This window comes from Diadema setosum, chromosome 13, assembly GCF_964275005.1.
Source record: "Diadema setosum chromosome 13, eeDiaSeto1, whole genome shotgun sequence".
Classification (NCBI taxonomy): domain Eukaryota; kingdom Metazoa; phylum Echinodermata; class Echinoidea; order Diadematoida; family Diadematidae; genus Diadema; species Diadema setosum.
In genome coordinates, this window is record NC_092697.1 from 9,959,312 (window position 1) to 9,985,424 (window position 26,113).

Genomic DNA, 26,113 nt, shown 5'->3' on the forward strand with positions numbered 1-26,113 from the left:
TTGACATTCTGTCTTGTTTACCTTGGTCTTTATTATTATTACAATTCAGTGGAATTATAATATATATATATATATATATATATATATATATATATATATACTTAAAGAAATTAGACTGAGGCGGAGGTTGCTCTCGATCTTGAATCTCCCTTTTAATCAGTCGAGCTTTCGGCCACTTATCAGGCCTTCCTCAGGATCTAAAAACAGAATAGTTATCATCTTCATAACCTGATGAAATTATGTCATAATATGTAATGCAATATCATATAATGCCAATCTTCTGAAATATTACCTTTGTATACACAAATCAGAAATTCAATTCAATACAAAAATCTAATCTAACCTGATCTCATCATCAAAATAACATCGTATATCAAAAAATGTATATGAATAGATTCTTATATCGAAGTGCTGAAATGTAATAACCATATTTTCTCATAATTTTAAGCATACTAGTAGTAATTACAAACAAAATAACATTATAAATATAAAGATATACATAGCTCATATGTCTATTTGCATTGCATATGATATGTATACATATGAATACACACACACACACATCCACATGCATACACACATATATTCACATACACACGCACACACAACTATGGTTAATATAATACTATGTAAATCAACATATCATATATATTTTCATATTACCGAAATATAATAACCTTAACCACTGCCAAAATATATCAACTCTTATATCAGATATATAAACAGCAGTAACATTGTACAAATTTTTCGGTTTTTGTATTGAATTGAATGACTGATTTGTGTATATAAAGGTAATATTTCAGAAGATTGGCGTTACATGATATTGCATTACATATTATGACATATCAGGTTATTCAGATAATAACTATTCTCTTGCCAGATCCTTGATGACTGGGCGAAATCTCGACTGATTAAACGGGAGACTCAAGATCGAGAGCAACGTCCGCCTCAGTCTAATTTCTTTCAGTATATGCTACCCACAATAAGGCAGCGCGCACGTTTGGGAAGTTGGAAAGGGAACCATCTCTCGCACTATATATATTCAAAATTTAGTTTTGAGAAAATCCCTCTCATCCACAATTAGTCAGAGTGAAAGGTTAACAAAATTTGGCTAAATACATGTATTGCATTTCAATTCTAACTCCAATTATCAGTAACTTTATCTAAGAAGAATCTACAAGTTTCGCCTTTTAGTTTTTTTTTTCTGGAGTTTGTTGATCAGATAAAAAAAAACATTGTCCTTTTTCATAAATCATAATGACAAATACAATTTTTTTTTTACATCACAAAACAAACATTTGATGGCATTCAATGATAGTAAAATTACCAGGCGTCTGATCCCTTTTCGGACTATACTCTTTAGCACACGTTAACATCAGTAACTCTAGAATCGTATACACAGAAAACGAGTTTTTGGTTAATCACCCCATCTCCATCCCTTATATCATTCTGCACTCAATGTTTTAATCCTTCAACTCTAACCTATAGTACAGTGTACCCTGGGGTTTTTTTTTTGTTCTACTTTTGTCAGTATGTTTGGATCTCTTTCCTTTCATTCAAATTGTTTGTATGTGCTACTGATTATGTTTGAGATGAAGTAAAAGTAAACGAACTTTCACTTTAACGTAAATTGCATTGGAATCTATAATACGATTAGAAGAGAAAAGTTTGTTTGGTAGATACTTTATTTTCTGCAAATCAATTATAAATTGAATAATCATGAAGATGGGAAACATACAAAGTATATTTGAAACAGAGTCGTTTGACTTGCATAAACAACGATATAAAAGGAAATTAATGATATTACAGTATGCATGTCTATGCAGCTGGGATTACAATAACAATATTATATTTAAGAAGCGATAATGCAGAGGGCCGCCATTTTAAGCATTGCTTGAAAAATGGCCGGCCCGAGGAAAAGGTAGGTAGGTAAATTGGTAACAATACAAATTCTGCTGCGAAGATAGCAGGGGAAAATAAACTCTGATGTGTGATGGTGGTGAATGTGCGTGCGAGTGCTTGAAAGTGCACAGGGGCAGATAGGCTGGGATTTAGAATAATAAAATTGGTTTGCTGGAAGAATGAATGACTTACGATGTTGCTACTATCGGGAGACCAACATGAGTCATATAAATTATTCGTGCTTAATTCGTATTTGAAGTATCCTGTGATAAAATATGCTTCTTTAAGTTTGCTTTGAATGAAAACAAGGAGGCACACTGTTTCAACTCCTCAGGAAGAGTGTTCCATGTATCCGGACCGTGATGTCTAATCGACTTTTGAGCAAGTAAAAGCTTTGGATTACTTAAATGAAAATCATGGGAACGACGGGTAGGGTATGAATGAATATGGTCATTAGTTACTAGGGCATTATGGAAAAATGGTAATAAATTTCGAATGTGTTTATACATAAATATAGCAGTTAGGTATGAATGCATATCATGGGCCTTTAGAATTTTTAGGCGATAAAATATGGGATCAGTGTGAGCCAAAAAATTTGAATGTGTGCATATACGAAGAGCCTTTTTCTGAAGAAGAAAATTGTGCTCAATTTGGTTTTGCTACAGTTGCCCCATACAATATTACAGTACATTACATATGGTAGAAATAAGGTGTCGTATAACATCATTAAAATTTGATCATCAATTAAGTATTTCATTCTCCTTAAAACACCAGTTGCTTTAGATATTGCTGTTATAATATTCTGGTCATGAGTATTCCAAGTTAGATTGCATTCTAGGGTCACTCCTAGGAACTTGGTTGAATGTTTCTCGGCAATGTTTATATCATCAATAGAAATTCTTTGAGGAAGGGTGGGTTGGGATTGAAGCGTATGAAAATGTATAAACCATGTTTTATCAATATTCAATGAAAGCTTAAACCATTTCGAAATATTATTTAATTCCATATTTAATGTATCAACCAGTGTTACAATATCCTTGTGGGAATAAAAAGCATTGGTGTCGTCTGCAAATAAAATGAAGTTTAAACGAGGAGAGGAATCAATGATATCATTGATATAAAAAAAAAAAGCAAGGGACCGAGGATGGATCCCTGAGGGACACCACATGGCACGTTCAAATGTGACGAATGACTGCATTTAAATGCAACATAATTATTGTTTTCGATGACTTAGATAACTTCTAAACCACGACAAAGTAATCCCTCTCACGCCATAATTATGTAATTTTTCAAGTAAAATGTCATGATCTATAGTGTCGAATGCTTTACTAAGATCCATAAAGACTCCAATTATGTGCTCCTTTTTAATAAGCGCATCAATGATATTATCAACAGATTTGATTATAGCATAATCGGTAGAAAATCCTTTCCTAAAATCTAACCGATTCACATTTAATATTTCATTTTCAATCGTGAACGAGGAGAGACGCTTATAAACTAATTTTTCTAAAATTTTCGATATTGCAGGTAACAATGAGATGGGTCTATAATTTTTCACCAATGATGGATCTTCTCTTTTATAAATGGGGATAACTTTGGCGATTTTGAAAGAGTCTGGAAACTTACCGTTAAGTAGGGATAGATTGAATATATGGGTGAGAGGGGCTGCTAAGGGGTAAATTAGTTTTTTCAAAAAATTAACCCTTAAGTTATCAGGCCCACAGGAATTACTACATTTCAGAGATGGAACAATATCAATAACTTCTGATTCATTAATTGGAGTAAAAAACAAAGAATTTTGATTTCTTTCAGCTAAGTAATCTTTATAATTTTTGATATCATTTATGGAAATAGATGCTGCTAAAAAAGGACCAACATTGACAAAGAAATTGTTAAAAATATTTGCAATTTGGTCAGGGTTGGTAATAACTTTATCATTATGAGTAAGTGAATATAGGTAGACAAGAAATTGATTGTAGGTCGGTTGAACTTCTTGAATCAAAACTATGATTTGCATAAACACGTTTATCGTCATAGACACAGTTCATCGTTGATGGTCTCTGTACAATGGTCAAGATTCAGTTTTCCCTCCAAAGTTACGTTATATAAAAATGGTTATACGGTAACTTACTACATAACTATATGAAGGATATTTCTAGCGTAAGTGTAGTAATGAATGCACTAGTCACCAAAATATGACAAGGATGTTAATGGTCACCAAAATATGACAAGGATGTTAATGATCAAGGTCAAGGATCATCAAGACTATGCCATTGGTGTCATTTTTCAGCCGAATACTGTTATTCATTGAAACGAATAAAAATGACTTCACACGAATAAAAATGACTTCACATGCAGTTCCTTTGTGCAGAGAGGTTTAAAGACTAACCGTTAAAGGTCAATGGTCAACAGAAGTGAAATGAACTTAATCAAAATATCGTTAATGAAAGCTCTTTTACAACTACCAGACAATTAAATTGATATTCCCTGTCCTCCTTAGACTCTTTCTGTTAACTCCTTCCACGCTGATTATTCTCTTATCTTTGTCATTCTTTCTTCTTTTTAAGAGAGCTGCCTTGTGTTTGTTTGTTTGTTTGTAATTTTGTGTGTACGTTCTTTTTCTCCTTTCTAACTCAAGGTGCAAATTGTCTTAGTTTTATTTTAGTTCAGTTCAGTTATTAGTTTAATTAGTTAGTGTCCACAAGGAGACTGCATTTCCAACAATTTTAGTTTCAATTCGGTATTCCGAAAGGGCACAGTATTTATTGTCACTTCACAGTATTTTTCTTTGTTACAACATTTTAATGATTTTTTGTTTGTATGTGTATGTAAATGTTTTGTGCTGTTTGAAAGGAAATGAAATGGAAGGAAATGAAATGCGTGACAGTGCATGCATCCCAGTTGACATGGCGAAGTAGAAATTCTCGAGGTCATTATGATAATTTGTCGAATGCACATGCTTGAATTATTGCAGCTAGGTTTGTTCCAGCAGAAGGAAGATTCTCAAAGACTGTGAATGCCGGAGATGTGGATGTGACAGTGGACTTCTCACCAGTGCCACCCATCAGTGATAACATAGAAAGACTTTGGAGACACAATGGGACGATCGATCCACATGATCTCCTATATAGATCTACTGGAGCAGCAGCAAGTCATATTATTTTGGGAGAAGTCACACCAGCAGATGGAGGGGTATATGAACTACACCTGATAAACGAGAGGAATTTGGCTAGAGCTGGCTTGATGCGACTCATTGTGAGAGGTAGGCTGATCTGATCATGGATGCAATGCCTGATTGCATAAGCATAGTTGATCGACCCCATTGCGTTCAAGTTTGGGAACCAACAAATTGAGACCATATTTCTATACAATGTACAAATATCATAGCACAGGAAAGTGTGTAAGAGCAAGTGCCATACCATTGTTATCTTCAAGTTGGTGAAGTTGTGTCCTCGTGCCAGTCTTGTCTCATGGATAGCTGACTCCCTCACTGACGCAGTGATGTGTACGAATTTGTGTGTTCGATAACGTAGTAACCTTTCTGATTTGACCATGGTAGAAGGAGTATTCTTGGGGACGAAAGTGTGCCCAGTGCTCTTCCTTGTTTTGATCAATTATGCCCTTTAAACGTCATAGATAGAGCACTGGAAGTACAATGATGATATGAGTATCCAAATGGAGGACGCGGGGTGCGGTCAGTGAAATATAACCTACACTAGACAATCTCAACGAGTTGTATGAAAAAAAAAATGAACATGGTTATATTGAGCACTGACTTGTCCATACCCTTTCCTTCTCCAAGGTTGTAGGGAAAGAAATCTTGACGAAATTCCACATGTGCCGGATCTGTTAGGCATCATCTATGTCAAGCGCACACAAATTTGAAACAGTGACACCATCACATTCTACTCTAATACCACGTGACATTGTTCTGGCTCTCTGGCTATCCAAGGACTGAATCAAACGGCCGGTTCTAGGTGTTCCGCTATCTCCAGGAATGTTGTTGCCGATCTGTATAAAACTATATATATATATATATATATATAACAACAACAACCAACAGGAAAACCTTACACAATACCCCTTAAAGCTGTATATTGCTTAGGCCCTAGTTGAGTTGGTCTGTTGGTCCTCAGTGATCAGTGATACTGGGCACTGGTTTGATTCTGTACTTGCTGGGAGCACCAATGAATACCAAATTAAACGTAAGTGTACTTGTTTTAAGTAGAATAAAGCCAGCTCAATCAGTCTCACTGACGCACAGATGATGCCATCCTGAAAAATGAGGATCTGGAAGATTTTACTTTTTTAAGGGGGGAGGCAGGTGGAGCTTGGCAGGGTTTACAAAATTGACAGATTGTTCAAAGTGCGTCAAACGTAATAATCGTATCCATTTTAATGACTAAAATAATAAAATGCAGCAATTTTTATTGACAGGATTCAACTCGTGAATCATAGGTCCGCTATGATGTAATTGTTGTCCTTTTGTCACTTCTGGATGAATCTGACCGAAAAAAATAAAACCCAAACAAAATATCTAAGCTAATTATACGCCCTACATGCAAAATGAATTTTGCTGTCATTATCTAAAATCAGCGAACAGTTTTTGCTAGCTATCTAACATAGAGAAGCAGAGCAATCCTTTGATCACTTTTACATTTAGATTTTATACAATTGATTGCATATTATTATGTAAGCTTGGTCAAAATACCTCTTCACGTCGGATGAAACTCCTTGCTGTTTCGTCCAGTCTTGCCCGCTGTATGTGGACTTCTGTTACCCTCTTTCATCCAGGGGGAAGACATGCGGCAACGCCTGCAGTGCTAAATATTGCTCTTCGTTGTGTCTGAACCACATTTTAAAAAGATGAGAAACTGATTAATTGTTTAAAAGGAGACCTCCAGATGACTTTCAGATTTTTACATTTGAACAGCTATAAATTAATTACACTGAGGACAGAGTTTCAGAATTAGTGATAATTGGGGTAAAGAATATAAGAATGTTTTTAAAATGTAGAACAAAATTGTAATGAACAAGGATGATGACATGGCAGAGTCACCATGAGAATGCATGAGTTGGGACTCAAGGTAATGGTAATGGTAATGGTAATGGTAATGGTAATGGTTTATTTAAAAATTCATTTGCAGCCATGGAGATGGCTGAATTGCAGAATTTTGTACAATATCATTTCATTTTATAATAACATACATAGTCATACAATCATTCTTCGATCAAAATATAAAACTACACAATTACATATATATATATATATATATATATATTATATATAAACACCTGATGACCAAAATATCAAAATTAATCAAATACACTTGTACACACATATTGAAAAAGCTGTGAGAAAAATTTAACATAATCTTCATATCACCATCATATTTCAATACACAGAGATATAGACTAAAATATATCAAATATACACAAATCATTATACTTCTCCAAAAACTTTCAAATTTTGTTTATACATGTACTGGAAAAAAATAAGACGGCAGTGATGACATAAGAAATATGTTAAAAATCATTATTGTTTTGGAATTAATCTGCCTCAATGGAAGAGGGTGGCTGAAAAGGCCCTATACATAAAAGTCGGGGCCTACTAACTAGACCTAGCCCTAGGTGTGTGCCTGTCCTAGGTTTATTGATATTATAGGGTCTAGCTAGATCTAGAGGCCAGGGGCCTGTTTCATTAAGCCAGATTCTAAATGAAGTAAGGTCTAGGATCTAGATGAGAACCTAGACCTCCTCCCTTGCAGTTTATAGTACACTACTACACAGTAACTGTTAGAGTTGGCCTACTCTTAGTAGGCATACTGTGCAGATCTAGAAAGACTCTGTACTAGGACTGTCTGATAGGGCCCCGCATTTCCTTACCACACAGGCTGTCGTAGACTTGTGATAGAAACCAACGGGGGGGGGGGGGGGGGGGTGGCGGCGGCTAAAGTCACTGAATTAGATTTAACACTCTATGAAACAGGGCCTAGCTAATTCTAGATCTAATCGTAGCAGCCTAGAGATTTTGTGGGTGAAAACGTTGAACGATATACAATTGGCCATATTCAAACCCGCATAAAATTGTCACCTGAGGGTGTTTTTCATAGTTTTGGGTATCATTTTGGTAGGGGAGGGTTGTGCCTTTCAGAAAAAATTATACTGTGTATTGTTGTCAAGTACTTCTGCCATTAACGTGTGTTTTATTTATCTTATCAGGAAACGTTGAATTCACTTATGTCTGAAAAAAGAACGTCTCTGAATGAATTATCTTTTCCTGGACGCAAAAAATTCAGGATGAATATGAAAACATGTAAGCCATTTCTATTTAGCGTTTTATCCATATAGGCCTACTACCATTCCATCAATATCTGTGAGCGAGCTGTATGAAATAATCGCGTGGTGGCTCATTAAAGAAAATTACACTGAATAACCATCAGAGATGTTCAATTGGTTAATGGTGTCAGTAATGAAAGTGGATTGTGCTTGAGATAAAAACAAGTGTGAGCCAGGCGACTAGATGATTGGCAACTTCAGTAGCATGCTGTCCACAAAAAATGCGTTCAGGTTGAAAACCCAAATTTGCGAATGTCTCTGATCAAAACGAATGTCCCTGATTGAAAATCTCTGAAGGGATATTCCCTCATCTGACAATTAGCACTGCATGGTACTTTATCTGCGTGCTTATTTTACGCACTGACGCGCCATCCTGGAATCGAGTCAGCACAGTTCAACGACAGAAATGCCCACAAATCCTTAAAAAAAGAAAAACCTTCCAGGTGTTTGTGTCGATTTATAAGAGCTATTATTCTGCACATTTTGCCAACCAGTATCATTTGTGAAATTATGTATTTTACTCTTTGGATCAGAAGTATATTAAAAGAGGATAGACAGTAAATATGTAAGAATCTAAACGAAGATCAAAGACCACACGTCTCTGAGCAAAATTGAAAACGTCTTCGAAAATTACTGCTTCATTAAATAAAGACATCCACTATACAAATATATGGTAACATTAAAATAAAATTAGCTCTGGATGGGTGCGGTTAGTTTAATAGAAACAAGGACTAGTAGAACAAAGTTTGAAAGGGCGTGTTATAATGTCAAGAAAAATTAAGCTTCCTGAATGTTGAAGATATGTAGAAGAGCTTCAAATTCAAGGTTTTCTGTTGATAAGAGCAAGTGTAAATGCATTACCAGGACAGAAACTATGTTTTATGACTAGTAATAGGTCAACATTTTATGATTATCATGCAGTAGTCACTTTAGTTTACATCTTTTTTTTTGTGTGTGTGTGTGTGTGTGTGTGAGAGAAGCGAAATATAAGAAAAATAGGTTTAGATCAGGGACATTCTTTGAACAAATACGATCTTTCCTCAAACCAATATTAATAACTCATCATGGCAAATTGGTGCCTCCGTTTGCAAGCACATAGGTTCGTCAATCCAAATATTAAATTTTAATGCCATCATCTTCTAAAAAACAAACCCATTAAGTACTGATGAGCAAAGATGTTTACGTCAGAGGCGTTATACGGGACGTTTTACATATTTTCAAGTACTACAATTAGGAGTAGATCTTTCATTATTCCACAGTAGATTGCCCTCGTATATATTTTTTTACGTAATTTGCGCTATCGAAAAACAATGTTGATTTTATAATTTTGATCAGAGACGTTCATCTGTGCGTACATTGTTCTTCCGGCGCATGGCAAGTTGATTTTGATATCATTTCAACTCTCTATTTTTTTTTTCTTACAACAAGATGGGAAGAACGGATGGATTTAAAACGCTCCGAATATTAGAATTTCTTCCTGTTCAGATAATTGGTCCTAGTCATGTTCATGGAACCTACAAGTTCCCAACCACGGCCGTGGTACTGACTAGACCGGACGGACATCCTTGGAGGTGTCATCTGTTTATGGTGTCATCTGTTTATGTAATAATGATTATCCCAACCCCGTTTCCAGGTATCAAGCGACGCTGTCGATACCATGCACTGATTGAGGACATTGAATACCAAGTGGAGAAGAAATTTAGTTCATTGTTATAATGCGGACTCTGTTTTTAATGCACATCACTACATTTGCTTTGGGCATGTGAAATTTGAGGCTTACACGCTAAGAAATAGAGGTTCTAATGTGCACACAACTTGAAACAGCACCACACCTTCAGTGCACATTTGCACCCTTAATTGTGCTTAATTGCACCTTTTATTAACTGCCTTATCGAAGTTTTGTTAATTTTTGCAAACAAGTTCTCGTACAGTGGATAAGAATAGGCCTATGCAAATGAGTGAGCTAACCATGTCATAACCTCACAATTCTCCATTGATCGTGTGCAAAGAATAACGAAAATTCAATGTCTCTGTCTTTAAAATCTGAAACATGATGCTATTCCTATTATAGTTGATTACCTTCAGAATAGTGATCAGTAAGGTATACCCGGATTTAAGCCTCGGGCATGATTATGTTTGAATGAAAAACTGGAAATTTCAAAATGTTTATGTACAAACGTTATGGCAAGTTGTGAGGGGATGACATGCTCACTTTGCCATTTGCAGATTCATAATGACCGTTCAAAAACGCTTTCCTGAAAAGTTAGCTAAATTACAGAATTTTATAACTTCCTTACAGTCTGTTAAGCCTGTAAGATTTAATTCTTTCTTACCAACTTATATTTGGGCTGAATTTCCCCTGTAATGAAGCTTTTTCCTTTAGAAGTAAGGTGAGATATTCTAGTGATACTTTTGAGGTTTGTAAGCCAAATACATGGGACAAGGAAGAATACTAACATAATGTGATGAATTTTCTGTACAACTCTACTTATGTATCGCCTTTTCGTAGAAGGATGAAAGATTGATAATTCCCTATAATGTGACAGGTAAAGGGTGATATTGTAATGTTATCATTGTCATCCTCTTGAAACAGGTTTTCAGTTCATTTTTGGTCAACAAGCAGTTGCTATACTACACCGTTGATATTCTTTAGAGTTTGGTGTTGTGACAACTGCATTGCATTGTTTACAATTCATATCTGCCATATAGTATACAAAAAAGCGCAGCGGAATTTGATGCTTCTAGGATGAGTAAAGGTTAATTACAGCTTTCTGAGACGACATCATAACAGTGGTCCAGGTACGGTCCCTAATAAAAATCTGGACTTGCCTGACATACACATACAATCACAATTTTAGGCATAGTGGTCAAATTAAATCAGTATTAGGAAATTCGTGTTCACCTTTGTTATAGATTTGGACTACATTAAATTTTGAAACCAAACATATAGCGTGTGGGCACACCTGCTTACATCGGAAAGTAAAATACAAAGTAGTGGTCATCATATCCAAAGACAATTCTTGACATATAGGCCTAGGTAAATGATTTTTCAATGAATGTGGAATGTTGAGTTACGAGCATCTTTTAAAAAAAAGGAGTGTGATGTTTAATTCTAGTGATAACTTACAGCCGAACCGTCCCTAATGGAAAAACAAATATCTGTGATTTATAAACGAGGAATTCCGTAAAGTAGTCAAAATTGCAAGTATTTCATGTAGTTTTGTTGGCTGTCATTCAGAAGTGTTGCAAGATCTAAATCATATAACAAGAACAGGTTTGTTGTTGATTTCTGGCGTAGAAATCGAAATTCCTCTTACAATTTGGAGGTCTGTAGTTACACTCGATTAGTATGAAAAACAATTCAAGTTAGAATTACCATTCTCAATTGGTGACAAAAGATTAAAATGTGTTTAATAAAAGAGTAATGTTGTTTGTTCACAAAACTCTTAATTATAGATCAAAGGACAATGCAATAAATTCATTATTAGTATCTCCTGAACATTAACATTTACACAAATGAGACCCCTCTTGATGTTTTCTTCAAATGAGGTGAAAGTGAAGATAAGAATATGAAAATCTCTTCTTCAATGACAAAACTCCACTTTTTCTTTAACTTCCGTGTGTATCAGCTTTTGTAAACTTCACAGGAGGTTAACAATATTTTAGGAACAAACTAACACAGTATTCGAAAGGATGAACAAGATCAAAATATCTTCATTCGATTGTTTTTACCTTTCATATGAATTTTCACTATATCAATGTTCATTTTAGTCAGAGACATTCGCCAATATGTCACAGTTCCATTCAACCTTGAATAAAAACAACACCCTTGGATATATCCCAGTATAATCGGGTTTGCAAGAAAGCTGACATCAATGTACATTACACTGAGATAAATTTGTACCAGTGAGTCACATGTTTTAATTTTGACCCCTGATTTGTCGATTGTTTATCGTTCAACGTTTTCACACTTGTACTATAAAAAAAGTCACCAGTTTTCTTATGCCTATCAATTGATAGTGTCTATGCCTACACAGGTAAAGTCCCAAGTGTTCAGGGAAATTGAAATCACCCATGATGAAATGTACTACATTACGGTACTATTTAACAAGTACAGCTCAAGGCCCTAAGCTTCTAGTCTGCGTGTACAGCGTGCTAGAGTCGAGTAGAAATTTCTAACGTTAGTAGCAGCCATGCATAAAAGCATTGCATTCACCAACGGTACGATCATGTAGACCTAACGGTTTGACGGGGAAGCCACCGGGGGAAGCGCGGTTCCACTATTATACAATAATTGAATTATTGAATTGAATTATTCAATTCAGTTCAGTTTGCCCTACTGTTATTTGGCCTAATTGATATCAGCAATGAAAGCTTGTCCCAATACGTGGAGGTTTGATAGGCCTATGTCATCTGCGCTAGGCCATTTAAATTTGCACTGGCCATTGCCCACTGCAGACTGCACAGGAGAGCTTTGATCCCCTGATAATAATAGAGGGCAATTACGCTACGATTTGTGAATTTTTCACAGATCGTCATGGTCGCTATAATTATGATGGTCTTCCTAGTGAGATGATGCATGGTATTGGAACAATGTGACCACTCTATGAAGTGCGATGTTCCCGATGCTATCCGATCTATAATCAGGGGCGGATCCAGGAATTGTGTAAAAAAAAGGGGGGGGGGCGGGCAACTAATATGTCTGGTGCTACTTTCGGGTTTCATTTCAATTTTTTTCTTTTTATTTCTTTTGTTTTTAACGATCCGCCACTGATAATGTACGCCGCATTTTAACGACCTATAACCAAATGTCACCCTGTTCCCCCGTCCAGAAGCCTTAAAAATTCCCCGTTGTGTCTAGAAATACCCCGATACGACTGCGATTCTTAATCAGTTATATATTATTAGCAGAACACCTCGGAGAGACTCCTCAGCTGACGGGTCTTCCGCAGCAATTTATTATTTACTAAAAATGTGTTGATCTTTCCAAAGATTTTTCTTGTGTTGTCCTTGCTTTTATTGTCAGCCTTCTTCCTGTTGAACGTATCTAGATGATTTCATCTATTCTAAAAAATTATACCATTCCCATTTCCCTGGTTAGCCACATACTCCATTAAACACTTTTCACTTATATTCATTTTTGTTCAGTTTTGAGTATTATATTATTACACAAAATGCACAGAACAAGAATCATCCAAATCGCATTATCGTGTACAGTAAAAGATGGCAGATCACATCGAATACTAAGCCTAAGGTATAATAAAAAGATTTTCATTGCATTGACAAGCAAAACATTTTTCAATGTGGAAACTAAGTGTTAACATTCATGTGCTTTAACTTCAATAGATTGTCCAGCTGGTCGCTACGATGTACTCGGTGGATGCCTTCAGGCCTGTAAGTCATGCTACAATGGAGGCATCTGTCACAGTAAAACTGGAGAGTGTGTTTGTCCCCCTGGTTTCATGGGACATCAGTGTGAGCAGAGTAAGTAAAACTGCTAATATGTACTTTTTAAAACAATTATTTCGCTCATTTCATGTGTCTTCTGTCGCAAATGATTTGCTTATATAAACTCATATCATGTGGTTCGGTCTAAAGTTCAAGTGATGGACAATGATTTGGACATCGCGATCATGATAATTCAATCATTCATAGGATATTGCACTGTCATGCTTTCTACAAATTTGTGGGTTTATGTGTATATTAGCACTATTGAATAGAACGCTTCTTAACCGCTTTTTTTATTCACTTATGTCGATTTTGTTTTCCGCTTGAGGTATGTTGGCTTTAATGGTGAATTGTAAGGGTACAATTAGGAACTTGTGACAAAAATATTTGGCATTTCGTAACTTTGTAATATCTCGTTACTAGATCACCTTGGTTATCACTGCTAAGTCATTACACCGTGGAATAATGAAATGTTCAGGACAAAATTTCTTTCTGTATGATTAATCTTCAAGAATCATGATGACTGCTACCATGTTTACATGCAACTTTAAGAACCTGTTACCTCCATGACAGCATGTGGCTGTAAGATGTATTCATTGTTTTGTTTGTTGGTTCTGTATTGTTTCTGTAAGTCGACTAGGGTATGGAGTAGCTTATATATTTGTTAGTTAAAAAAATAGTACAGGTTTGGCAATTCTTGTCTTGTTAAAGGACAAGTTAACCTTCACATACGTGCAGATTGAGAGAATGCAGCAATATTAGTAAAACATATCTGTGAAAGTTTGAGGAAAATCAAACAATTCGTTCAAAAGTTATGAATGTTTAAGTTTCTTCACAGTCACTGCTGGATTAGAAGACTACTACAATCGAGATGTCACATTCAATTCAATTCAAATTCAATTCAAATTCAAATGTATCTTTCTGTATTTGATATACATATTACAATGAAATACAGTCATTTCTTTTTATTTTCATGAAAAGAAAACGTACAGTGTGTACATCCGAACATTAATTACTGAGATATACATGTACGTGTACCTATTGAAGAAAAGAGTAAGAGAACACGTCAATTGAGAACCACTCGGGATTTATAAGTGAATCAAAATTGATCTGACTGAATTACAGCGAATGTATTGGGAGTGTGGATGCAGAAGACTGTCGTCAATTAAGCATATCATCTCCATATAGCGGATTGATGAATATGAAAATCATTTACTTTTCATATTTTCAGTTTAAACAAGAGGATTGGTACGAGCTAAATAAGGTGAATGTGTACAAATTCGGACGGCTTTTTTTTCCTGCAATGAAATAACAAATCAATTTGGGATCTATTACAGTTGCCCCATACAATATTACAATAATTGATATGCGGTAAAGCTAAAGAATGGTACAAAATTAATGAACGTTCTATGTAAAATTTGGTTTCAACCTATAAAGTATACCAATCGTCTTTGAAATCGTAGAACGATATAAGGAAAACATAAAGGGAATTCCACAAAATGTAATTTTTGAGAAAAAAAAAAACACACTCCCTCTACTTATCTGTGAGGTATGTTAAATGTAGTATTATTCCCCCTGTCTTCTGAAATAGACAAGTGAAATACTCTTTCATTATGTAAGAATAATTAAGTATGTTGAAGTTTCTTTGTAATTTCTCGCCACATATGTGACATCACAAGCTGTAGCAGTTTTCTCATCCGGCGATTAAACTTCAAAAATTCATAACTTTTGAACGGATTGTCCGATTTTCCTCATGCTCTCACTGATGTGTTCTACTAATATTGCTGCATTCTCTCAATCCACATGTGAGGTGAACTTGTCCTTTAATATACAGTGTGTGGAGGTAATCGTTTTGGGCGTAATTGTGAGTATCGCTGCAAAGATAACATCGACGACCAGACAGCATGCAGTGGTCTTCAGGTGTGTGTTCCAGACCCCTATGGGTGCTCTTGTACGCCTGGATACAAAGGCATTGACTGTACACAAGGTGAGGCTAATTCTAACTACACGAAATGAGTGGCTTTGCAGATGTCAGCAATGATTTCTCACACATAGGTAAAGCAACTATAGTCAACCAAAGCCTTTAAAAAAAATTGGTGGTGATAATCCATATTTGTACTGCTTACAATATATAGCTCTTAAAAAAAAATTGTTCAACGTTGCTTTCATTTCTAAACCACAACAGAATGTTTTTCGATTGGTCAGTGTGGATATTTTCCAGTTTCGCATTACATTAAGGGGAAGCTAAAATTCAATCAACATGAATTCAATACAACCGTCGTCTGACTTTAGAGAGACAGGACCTATATCTCTTCCACAATGTTAGGCAACAAAGCTTAGTAGTTTGTACGCAGTCTTATGTGCACAAAGAATATCATGACATGTTCAGAGTATATGAAATTTAAAAAAAAGTCTTTCCAGGAAGAAATGAAAACATATACAAAAACTACCATTAACATCCTACCACTGCCATTTTGTGTAGTTCAAAATAACAATCACACTGAATATTATAGTACTAAAATGTGAACAAATGCACATAAACTTTTCTTTTAACAAACTGGTATATTTTCACCTGGTCATGATGATTCGGTACTATGAATGATGACTTATTTCCCTGCTTCAAATTGAATGGTTGTGATGGATTTCCAACGCTCTACACTGGCAGCGCAAAAAGTTGGGAGAGCTATTTCTTCGCGGAGTTATCACATGATTGTTTTGTGGAGTAAAGAAGCTGACTCTTCATTTTTATATCCTGTCATTTCATAACTTCAATTATTTGTTTGATATCACAATTAAGAACCGTACACTGATACAAAGATATACAGATTTTTGTAGTTTACCTATGAGGAAGGAATATTAATCAAGAAAGGAGTTAAATTCAATGCCCTGCATTAATATACGTAAAGCATGTCATTGGAAGCAGTTGCGGGGGTGCTTGAAGATAACATAAGTTTAAATGTGTATTTTCTACAAATGTATGTGTGGCATGATATCGACACATGGTTAAGGGGTGTGATGTAAAATATCTCTTTGATAATTATCCTTTGAACTGGTTGCACCTTGTCGTAAAATTAGAGTGTGATACCAATGAGTTTGGAGCCAGCTGTACCCAAACGTGTCACTGCGTGTCGGGCGAATGTGATCCATATACTGGAGCTTGCACAGGGAGTTCAACTGAGTGTCGGCCAGGCTGGACAGGCTCAAACTGTCAGGGTGAGGATTGCTGTTTATGTAGAAGTCCATTTCCTGAAAAGGTAGTCTTGTAGTAATGGGTGATCGACTTACCATCATGAAATATAACTGCTCCCTCTCAAAAGAAGACATCCAGGTTAATGTACGATATCAGTAGTTTACTGACGGAGAGTTGATTGCATAAACACACCCTTTACTCAGTAATATGATGTTTAATGTCCATGTGTGCCAGTGTAAGACCTAATTTAGTATCAAAGGTACTCTTACGTTAGTTTTAGGTATGTGCCCTACCCATTTTTTTAATGTTCCTATTTTTTTTGGGGGGGGGGGAGGGAGGAGAGCAAGAATTGTGACACCAACAATGCCCCTAAATTTGTGTCATTCTTACACAGCCATAACTTCTGTTTCATTTAGTTAATGATGAAATTAATTTTGATATGCGTCACATAAAACAAGGCTTTACTTATGTGTTGCTTGAAGTTTTGCATGGTGAAGTAAATAAGACAGAAAGGTTTGCGATGACACCATGTGTATAGAGTCCTAGAAAGAGGAGAATTGAAGAGGGAAGCGACATATGGGGGGTTGTAAGGAGGGCAAAAAGTGAAGAGTGGGGGACAATAATGGGCTGGAAGTTGAAGGTGCACTCTTGAAGACGGTAGAGAAGGGAACAGGGAGAGTGGTAAGGAAGAGTAGAGTGAGAATCAAGTAAGATGTTCGGACATCGTTTAGGAGGAGAAATGTGAAATAGAAGGGAAGAGGAAGAGGGAGGAGTTGAAGATTGGAATATCATGGAGATATGAGAGAGAAGTGAAGATTCATTACCACTCTCTCTGTTCCCTTCTCTAGCGTCTCCACTAGTGCAACTTCAACTTCCAGCCCACTACTGTCCTCAACACTTTACTTTTCGCCCTCCTTAGAACCCCCATTGTATATCGCCTCCCTCTTCAATTCTCCTCTTTCTAGGCTCTTCTTCTGCGAAGCAACGATCTGGTTTTTAAGGACTACATACACATGGTGTCAAACTTTTCTGCCCTTAGACTTCACTTATAACAGAATATTTAATACGTAAGACACTACCAAGGATCCACCGGTATAAATGCGTACAAATATGTATATACATAAATATGCTTATTTATCTATTTATTTTCTAATTCTTATATCTACTTATCTATTCATCTATCTATCTATCTATCTATCTATCTATCTATCTATTATAGCTAGTATTGAGTATAGCTTGTATGTTTCCTAACCAATCTACCTCCTTCCGTTCTTTTTTAACTCCTGATTTTTCCCATTGTTTCTCTTCTTCACCAACATGAAGAATGCACCGTGGGAAAATACGGCACGTCCTGTGCAGGTAGACTGTTACATTGTGCATTTTCCAGCTTCATGAATTTTCCATCTGCTTACAGAAGCTTTATGACTCATTCCAAGCAATGTGTAGGCATTGCTATAATTTCTATTAAAGTTTAAAGAACTAGAAGACAAGGATATTGATAGATTTTAGACGGTTTACTATACACCATGTCTGTTCATAGTCCATTTGTTTCCTCCTGTACAGAGGATTTCTCAATTTACTACTTTCCAGTTTATTGTGTAAGAGTAAGAATAACTTCTGACAGCTTAGTAAAGTTAAAGGTATATGATAGCCTGAAAAAGGCCTCCCGTGTATGTTGGCAATGAAAATCATAATTTGGCATTCTCGTTGAGTTGAATCATTGTTGATAATAAAACTAGATTTGAACTCGTTCCAAATTTGAGACAGCATTGTGCGAATCTGTTGCTTTTCAGCTACATCCATTGAATAGTGAGCCATATTTACCAGTTGACACTACGGCTCGTTTAACCATAGAGCATTTCCGTGTGTGATAGGTATTTCAAGCTCTATTGAGATAAAGGCTCATGTTAGCTGTAGAGGAAATCTTTAAAAGTCATCTAGCAAATGTACGTTGAAGTTTGTTACTTGTAGAACTGGGGATAGTAACCTTGGTACCAATAAAAGAAAGTATAAAGTGCACATTTCCGCTTTCATGTTCCTAAAAACGCGCGGAAATTTTCATCAAATTTAGCAAGTGATGGAATGACAAATTGTCGTGGACACCATGCCCACAATGGATGTCTCCGGAAACCACATAAAGCCCAACATTTTCTGAAGTTTCTAAAACACTAAAAGAATACGCTTTAAACAATCTTTCTGTAGAACCAGAAATGACAGTCAATTCTTTGAGTAAATGCATTAGTAGGTATACCTTCAATTTTATGGTAGACCCCGTAGTGCCCCCATTGAGGCTAGGAGCAAATTGGGCTGAGTTTTCACATTTTAATCTTAGTTTTGAAAACGCATGGTTACATCTTCTACAGACTTGGCAGGTATTTCTCCAGTGTGATAACAAGATGCTTCATTTGTTCAGTTTATTTACTTGTTTTTCTTGTTGGATGAATACATACACATTGCAGTCTGCAAGGGGCAGATATGACCCACTGAGTCTATTGTTTTAAAGAGGAAATATGCACAGTAGAACCTAATGATTCTTGCCATTCGCTGCCACTATTTCTTCAGGGACTGTGACAGTCAACTACGAGAAGCCGAATCAAGGGCAGCCAGCAAGTGTGACCTGTTCCTTATCTGGAAGCAGGTTTCTGTCATTAGCAGACCCCATTGTTAAGCTACAGAGAAAGCACAGTAATGAGTCTTTCCACGAGAGAGACATCGAGCTGCCGGACCGTGCAAGACTTTACTCAGATGGGTGGTGCACTGCAGTCTTTATCGTGTCAGATGTCCAAGATGGGGAAAAATTCCGATGTATGATGTCAGACGTCACCACTTTCATGAGCCAAGAAGTCATAGAAGGATTCTATGGTTTGTATTCCGAATGTATGAATGTTTTTAAGTAGATGAATACACCATTCGTTATCTGATTTACACTTCTGAGTTTGAAGATGCTAATCGTAATATATGCCACCTTAAGTAATTCATGTTTATAAGCACTATCTTAGAATCTTGACATGCATATGGTTGCTCTGTATTTCAGTAAAAAAAAAAAAGACCATTTCTATTTTCAGATCGAGTTTCATTTTCACAACGGCAATGAAGGTATCAAATAACCAGATTTATATTTCTCACAGAACTTCTGTCTTCTTAAGCTTTATTTATAGGTGTTTGTTCTGCAACGTTTATTGTGTTGAAATCTCATAATTTTTGCGTCGAAATTGAAGGAATTTTACTAATAAAGGTAAAGGTGGAAATATCTTGGTGTCTTTACATTTATATGTCATACCGCAAGTTTTACCACAACTGCCGAGTCCCCCCATCGTGGATGTGGCAACTAACAACTCGGTAACCCTCGCCTGGGATGCCTGGAATGAAGAGACAGATGTTGGTGATCCTCCACTGTCTGGATACCAGGTGTACTACAAAGAGAAGAGCAACCCTGGGGACTTCATTCGGCTTGAGATGAGAACAGATAGGCTGGCGCCCTCAGAAACTATCACAAATTTGACACCAGACACAGACTTCATTTTCGCTGTCTCAGCTGAGAGACCAGGTGTCGGTGGCATTGGCGATAAGATGGAGGTAGAAGGCAGGACACTCTGCTCCCGTGAGTCTCTAAGACAGGATATATGGACCATATTGCGTTTTTCTTCACCAAATTGTCATATCTTTTGGTGTGCATAAAATGCCATGTCCCTTGATTGAAAATCCATGAATAAGCGTATAATCGCGTAAATCCCTGATATATTCACAACGTGCCTTTCGCTGAAACCGACTTATAAAGTCAACATCTCTGCATGCGGGTTTGTAATACATATCATGCGTACATCATATTCACGCTATTCAAAGAAAACTGTTTTTTTTTTCTTGTAGTGATTATTCACTCTTGTAATGTACGGATAACAAAGTTCTGATTTCCCTTCACATTCCCCTTTCTTATGTCGTGATAATATATGTTTTCTTTCAAACCTGATACTTGCAGACATGTATTTTCTATTCAGTTTCGTTGTATTGTCTATATCATTGTATGTATAACACTTAGTCCATGAAATGGAAATATAAATGAGCACTATGTCTACAATGCCTATCATACAATGGCATTTGTTCATATTACACTACTCTATTTGTATGTACACGTTAATATCAGATGATTTTATTCTGAATAGATGAATGTTTTCTCCTGTGAATGTACATCAAAGCTTATGTATACCTGACTTTGTGAGTTATCGATTTTGTAATCATACTAGGGGCATAAAACCAACAATACATGTTGCCTCATAATACTCAAAATGCCCTATAGTTCTACACCTCCTCATAGTACCCAAACTACTCTGTAGTATAAAAAGCGCCTCATTGTAATAACCTATAATAGGGCTATAATTTTACCCTCAGCTGGTATGTCGGCAGTGCGTATGTTACACGTGTAATGTCAACGCTTGACTTCCATGGCGCGAGAGGTAACTGTAGTCCTTACAATGCAATCACGTTTGAAATGACAGGGCCTAATATGTTAATTGGTTTATGGGATCATGATCGACCAAGATAATTTTCAGTTGATATTATTCGGTATTTAAAACAGACATATTCTGATCTAAACTTCACGCAATGGCCCTCCGAGTACGCTCCTTGAGTCATTGCGTTGAGACGTCTCGAGTAGGGCAGTGTTAGCAAAAGTTTCTGCCTACAAGCAACTGATTATAAATACATGCGCACAACCAAGAAAATAAAATGAAATGAAATAAAAGATTTTGCCTTTTTTCACCGGTCCAGAATGTATTGAAGGGCCTACATTTCCATTCGTATGACAACAACAAACATAACAACAACAACAAGAACAACAACAGCAAAAAAGAAGTTAATTATAAGAATACAGGGCAAGATTTAGCAGGATATCCTTGTGTTATCTTGGTTTTGTAAAAACATATTTGGGATGACATTACAGAAACATAATCTGATAATCCGTTAACATTTTTCCTTGCCTTCATCAAGAATAAAATGTCGTACATATTTGAATTTTTTTCAGCTCCATCAGAAGGGCCTTCTTCAGTGGAAGCTACGAATGGAAGTAGGGCAGGACAGATAAAAGTCACATGGCAGGTGAGAACAAATTAGATGTTTAGATACATGACTCATTATACCATGTCAACCTGATAGAATCACAGATATTAGAATGTCATTAGACAGCCAAGTGTAACTGCTTTGTTTAGAAAATGACATGAAAAATGGGGTTTCATATTCTACATATCCCGTCCAAATGTAACAAAATTGATATGTTTTGTTGAGATCTACTTTCGTATACGTAACTGAGGTATTTGAATGGACCTTTTCTGTTTGCATTCCTAAGCACTTTCGTGTGTGACTGAATTCTAACGTTAGAGCTGGTTTTCTCAACACTGCTATTTGTGAGGGCTGGCTTTTTTTTTTTTTTTGGAAATATACTGGGACAAATTATAAATCAATTTTAAAGTTAGAGTTTTGAAAACGTAAAAATACCACAGTAAAGACATGCACAACTTTAAAGAGTTTTTGCAGTAACTATACTTACCCATTCATACAGACACTAATTCCTACACACTTAGACTTACATATGCAAACACTTCTTTCACTTCCATATTCAGTGCAATACATGGAACCTTTTGTGGTATCATTAGATATATTTTAATTCTTTTAAAATTCTGAACTACGACCAAGCACAGAATTATAATGAATTGTCATATCATTATGTCATATACAACTAAGACTGAATATTTGACATTTTTTTACATCGAACTTTTGTAAATGAAAAATTAAAAACCAAAGTGTTAAATTTACCTTTTCATTTTTTAGGGTCTATACATGCAAAAGATGAAGTAAATCCACAATTTTGAATGTTAGATTTAACACTTACACAAAGTTCGAGGAGTGACAACATTTAAAATGTTTGATTTAACATTTCATTTTAGAGAATATGTAACTCACTGTGAAATCAGCACAGGATACAAGCGAAGAGAAGTTTTAATTTGCAACTTTCTTGTGAAAACTGGATATATGTGTAGAATCCAATTAATGGATTCAACTGTCGAAGTGGGTTCACTGGAATAAGGATTTACTATGCCATCGCTGGAATGGCGTCGGCCGATATGCCTGAGATGTACGAAGATGTCCCATTTGAGTCTCCCTCCAACCACACCCTCACTGGCCTCAAGCCATCTTCACAGTACACCATCAACGTGGTGGCACGGAATCAGGATTCAGAGAGTTCAAGGGGTGAAAGTGTGGTTGCTTTCACCCCAGAACAAGGTGAGTGTGTAATTTTTATGTCTAATCTTATTTATTTCTCTATCGAGTGTATGATGTACTATAGTATAGGAAGGTTACTTCTGCATTAGAGGAATGATGAAAGTTTGATTCCAGAAAAAAAAAATCACGTTCATCCAGGATTACTCCAAAGCCAAGTTATAAGTTATATCTATAAAAAACGTCACCCCTCACAACATATAGTTTAAGGTCCATCGACCTGGTTTGTCTACTTTTGAAGATACATTGAGAGTATTTGTTGGAATTATTTGATTTTCATTGTCCATCTATTATGCCCTTTAAACCCCTTTGCTCCTCTGGCCTTCAAATAATGGTAATTGCTGACGTATTTGAAATTAAGAAATTTCAGCAGAGTAGTGAAAACAATTATTCTACTTTACCCCTTTGACTTTTAAAAAGGAATATCTTTGACGGTCATATTGTACAAACTACTCTCCCAAATGGTACATTAACTTTGTCTAAAGTTGGAGTTAGCTCCCGTTAGTTTTTTTAATTAGAATCTGAAAAAGGAAAGGTTAACATAGTAAGATTGTAACACATTTCCTATTGATGTGTGCTGGAAAGCGTGTAGCTGATCCCTGGTAACTGATATAAATTTTCTTCTTTCCAAAAATTTCCCCCTTCAGATCCTGCTTTTGGTCGATCAATCGTGGCTGTGATTGCAGGGAGCCTTATTGCCACAGTTGTCCTCATAATCGTTTCTCTCGTATTCAACATTGCACGGTAAGGAATAAACAATTTTATTATATTTTGCCATCTTAATTTCTTGAGTCTATTTCTTCGTATCAAACAGAACTAACAACAAAAACATTATTGCTTTTAATTTTCACAAAAAAACTTCTAGCGTGTTAATAACTGACTGATAATGATGGAGCTGCCAAACCAATGTAAATACAATCATTGCATTAAAAAAAAAAAATCAATTTTGATAAAGTGTTTCATGGTGCAGGGCGAAGATTTCTGGTTTCGAAAATGGTGGGAGATGCATATTTCCGATGCCATTACGATAACACAAACGCATCCTGACAGTGTAAGACATGTCAAAGGAAACTGCATTTATTTTTGAATTATAGTATTTCAATATTCATTCTCTTTTTGAGTAGGACTCTAGTGTGTGTTGGTGTTTTTTATACTCGAGCTTTGCATTATCATACTTCTATCCTGTTCTGTCTAGCATAGTATAAACCTCAACAGTTTTATGTAAGGCACCTATTTACATATAAAAACTCTCCTTCTGCTTTTGGTTTGGTATGACCGAAACTACACTTGAGCTTTGAATAATCATACAGCCAATTCTGAACTTAAAACATACGAGGAGGCCCTAATGTAAAACATTATGGTGCAACATCGTAATGCTTACGCAGCACGTATCCAGAACTCTTATACATGTAGTGATTTTGGTTGTAAACCCAACGAGGCCAAAGTATTAAAAACTCTTGAACAACTGGCACATATGTCCATGAATATAGTTGAATAAAGATCAATTAAAGATCACTTTGCATCATCGTGAAAATTATGTCGCAATTGCATGAACTGTAGGCGCTACATAAAAATGTGCTGGCAAAACAACATAACCTAATGAAGCCGAAATTTCTTCTGTCTGTGAGACTATAACTATCAAGAGACCTGATAAACTTGATCATGTATGGTATGCTTTTTTATCTATTCCACTTGAAATAGGAGGAGGAAAAAAGACAGGTTTCCAGGAGTTTTTACTTATAAAGTGGGGAGTGAATTAATCACCAGCAGTCCACCGCATGCCAGCAGATCAGGTGAGTAACTATTTTTTAGGTAAACCCATCTTGATTGACAATAATAATATTGTGTTTTATCAAAATACTACCGTAATTACTGGTCAGCGATTGGTCACAATGTAATCACGTGACTAATGCAGCGAGTATGGATATCATTTTATTGCGAGGAGTGATGTCATGTCATATATATAATATATAATATATATACATATATATATATATATATATATATATTGCAGACTATGATTGGCTGCGTACGGAGTTAGATTGAAATTGCGTGTTCTCATATACAACGTGTTATCTGTATCAGCAAACATATTGTCTATTGCAGTAATATGACAGGTGACAGTCCCTTGAAAGTTATTTTGCCCTCCAGACAAAGCACTCCATCAGCGGTTACCTTTACAAGAGAATAGAAATCTGAAGGGAGTGGTGTAAGTCCTGTAAAATGTGATATTGCACCTCCGAATTGGCAGTATCTCTGTGATATTGTCGATTTCCCGATGTATCAGACTGGATTTTCCAGTTTTACTCGGCTTAACAGCTATGCAAGTCTTTCTGCACAGTGTAACACACTAGTAACCGTATGTATGTAAGTATGTATGTATATGTGCATATACATACGGGGCAATCAGTGCGGTATTAAATTTTTCCAAACAATTGAACTATTGTCGCTCAAGCACACACAGTCGAAAGTCATAGCTTCTTAGTTAAGATAGTTAAGATTTAAACCTTATGATCTTCCTCTATTGATAAGAATGTATTTGTATTGGTAATGCCACGTAATTTCACGAGCTATATCTATATGCATGAAGTCTTATTAAGAATGCCGTATATTCTCTCTGTTCATTAGACTATAGTATTATCTTTACGGAAAACAATGTAAATTCAATTTTTAAATTCTACCAAACTCTCCCTTATACGAAAACAGCATGATGCCCCATCTCGTCGAACTACATAAAATGCTCCATACCCTCCCCCCAATCACATTTCCGATGAGCATTCTCACTACTGCACTCTGTTAAAAGAGGTTGGGGCAAAATATCGCGTGTGGAAATACTTTTATTTCTTGCAGGACCCATCGCTGCAGAAAGCCTAGAGGAGTATGTGCGGTGTAAAAACGCGATGCAGAAAGATGGCTTTTTATTCGATTTTCGGGTATGTTTGATCTTGAGATATTTTCTCTTTA

General features: G+C 36.0%; 1 protein-coding gene across 1 annotated transcript in view; it reads left to right on the plus strand.

Moving 5' to 3' along the window:
• Positions 1-26,113, plus strand: part of LOC140237161 (receptor-type tyrosine-protein phosphatase S-like) — an 80,379-nt gene that overhangs the window by 11,613 nt on the left and 42,653 nt on the right. Inside the window, exons 3-14 of the mRNA XM_072317103.1 lie at positions 4,877-5,164; positions 13,588-13,725; positions 15,524-15,676; positions 16,765-16,902; positions 18,203-18,238; positions 19,442-19,741; positions 20,166-20,480; positions 21,897-21,970; positions 22,909-23,152; positions 23,797-23,893; positions 24,854-24,942; positions 26,000-26,082. Coding sequence (XP_072173204.1) covers positions 4,877-5,164; positions 13,588-13,725; positions 15,524-15,676; positions 16,765-16,902; positions 18,203-18,238; positions 19,442-19,741; positions 20,166-20,480; positions 21,897-21,970; positions 22,909-23,152; positions 23,797-23,893; positions 24,854-24,942; positions 26,000-26,082 — 1,955 coding nt within the window. The remainder of the gene's footprint in view (positions 1-4,876; positions 5,165-13,587; positions 13,726-15,523; positions 15,677-16,764; positions 16,903-18,202; positions 18,239-19,441; positions 19,742-20,165; positions 20,481-21,896; positions 21,971-22,908; positions 23,153-23,796; positions 23,894-24,853; positions 24,943-25,999; positions 26,083-26,113) is intronic.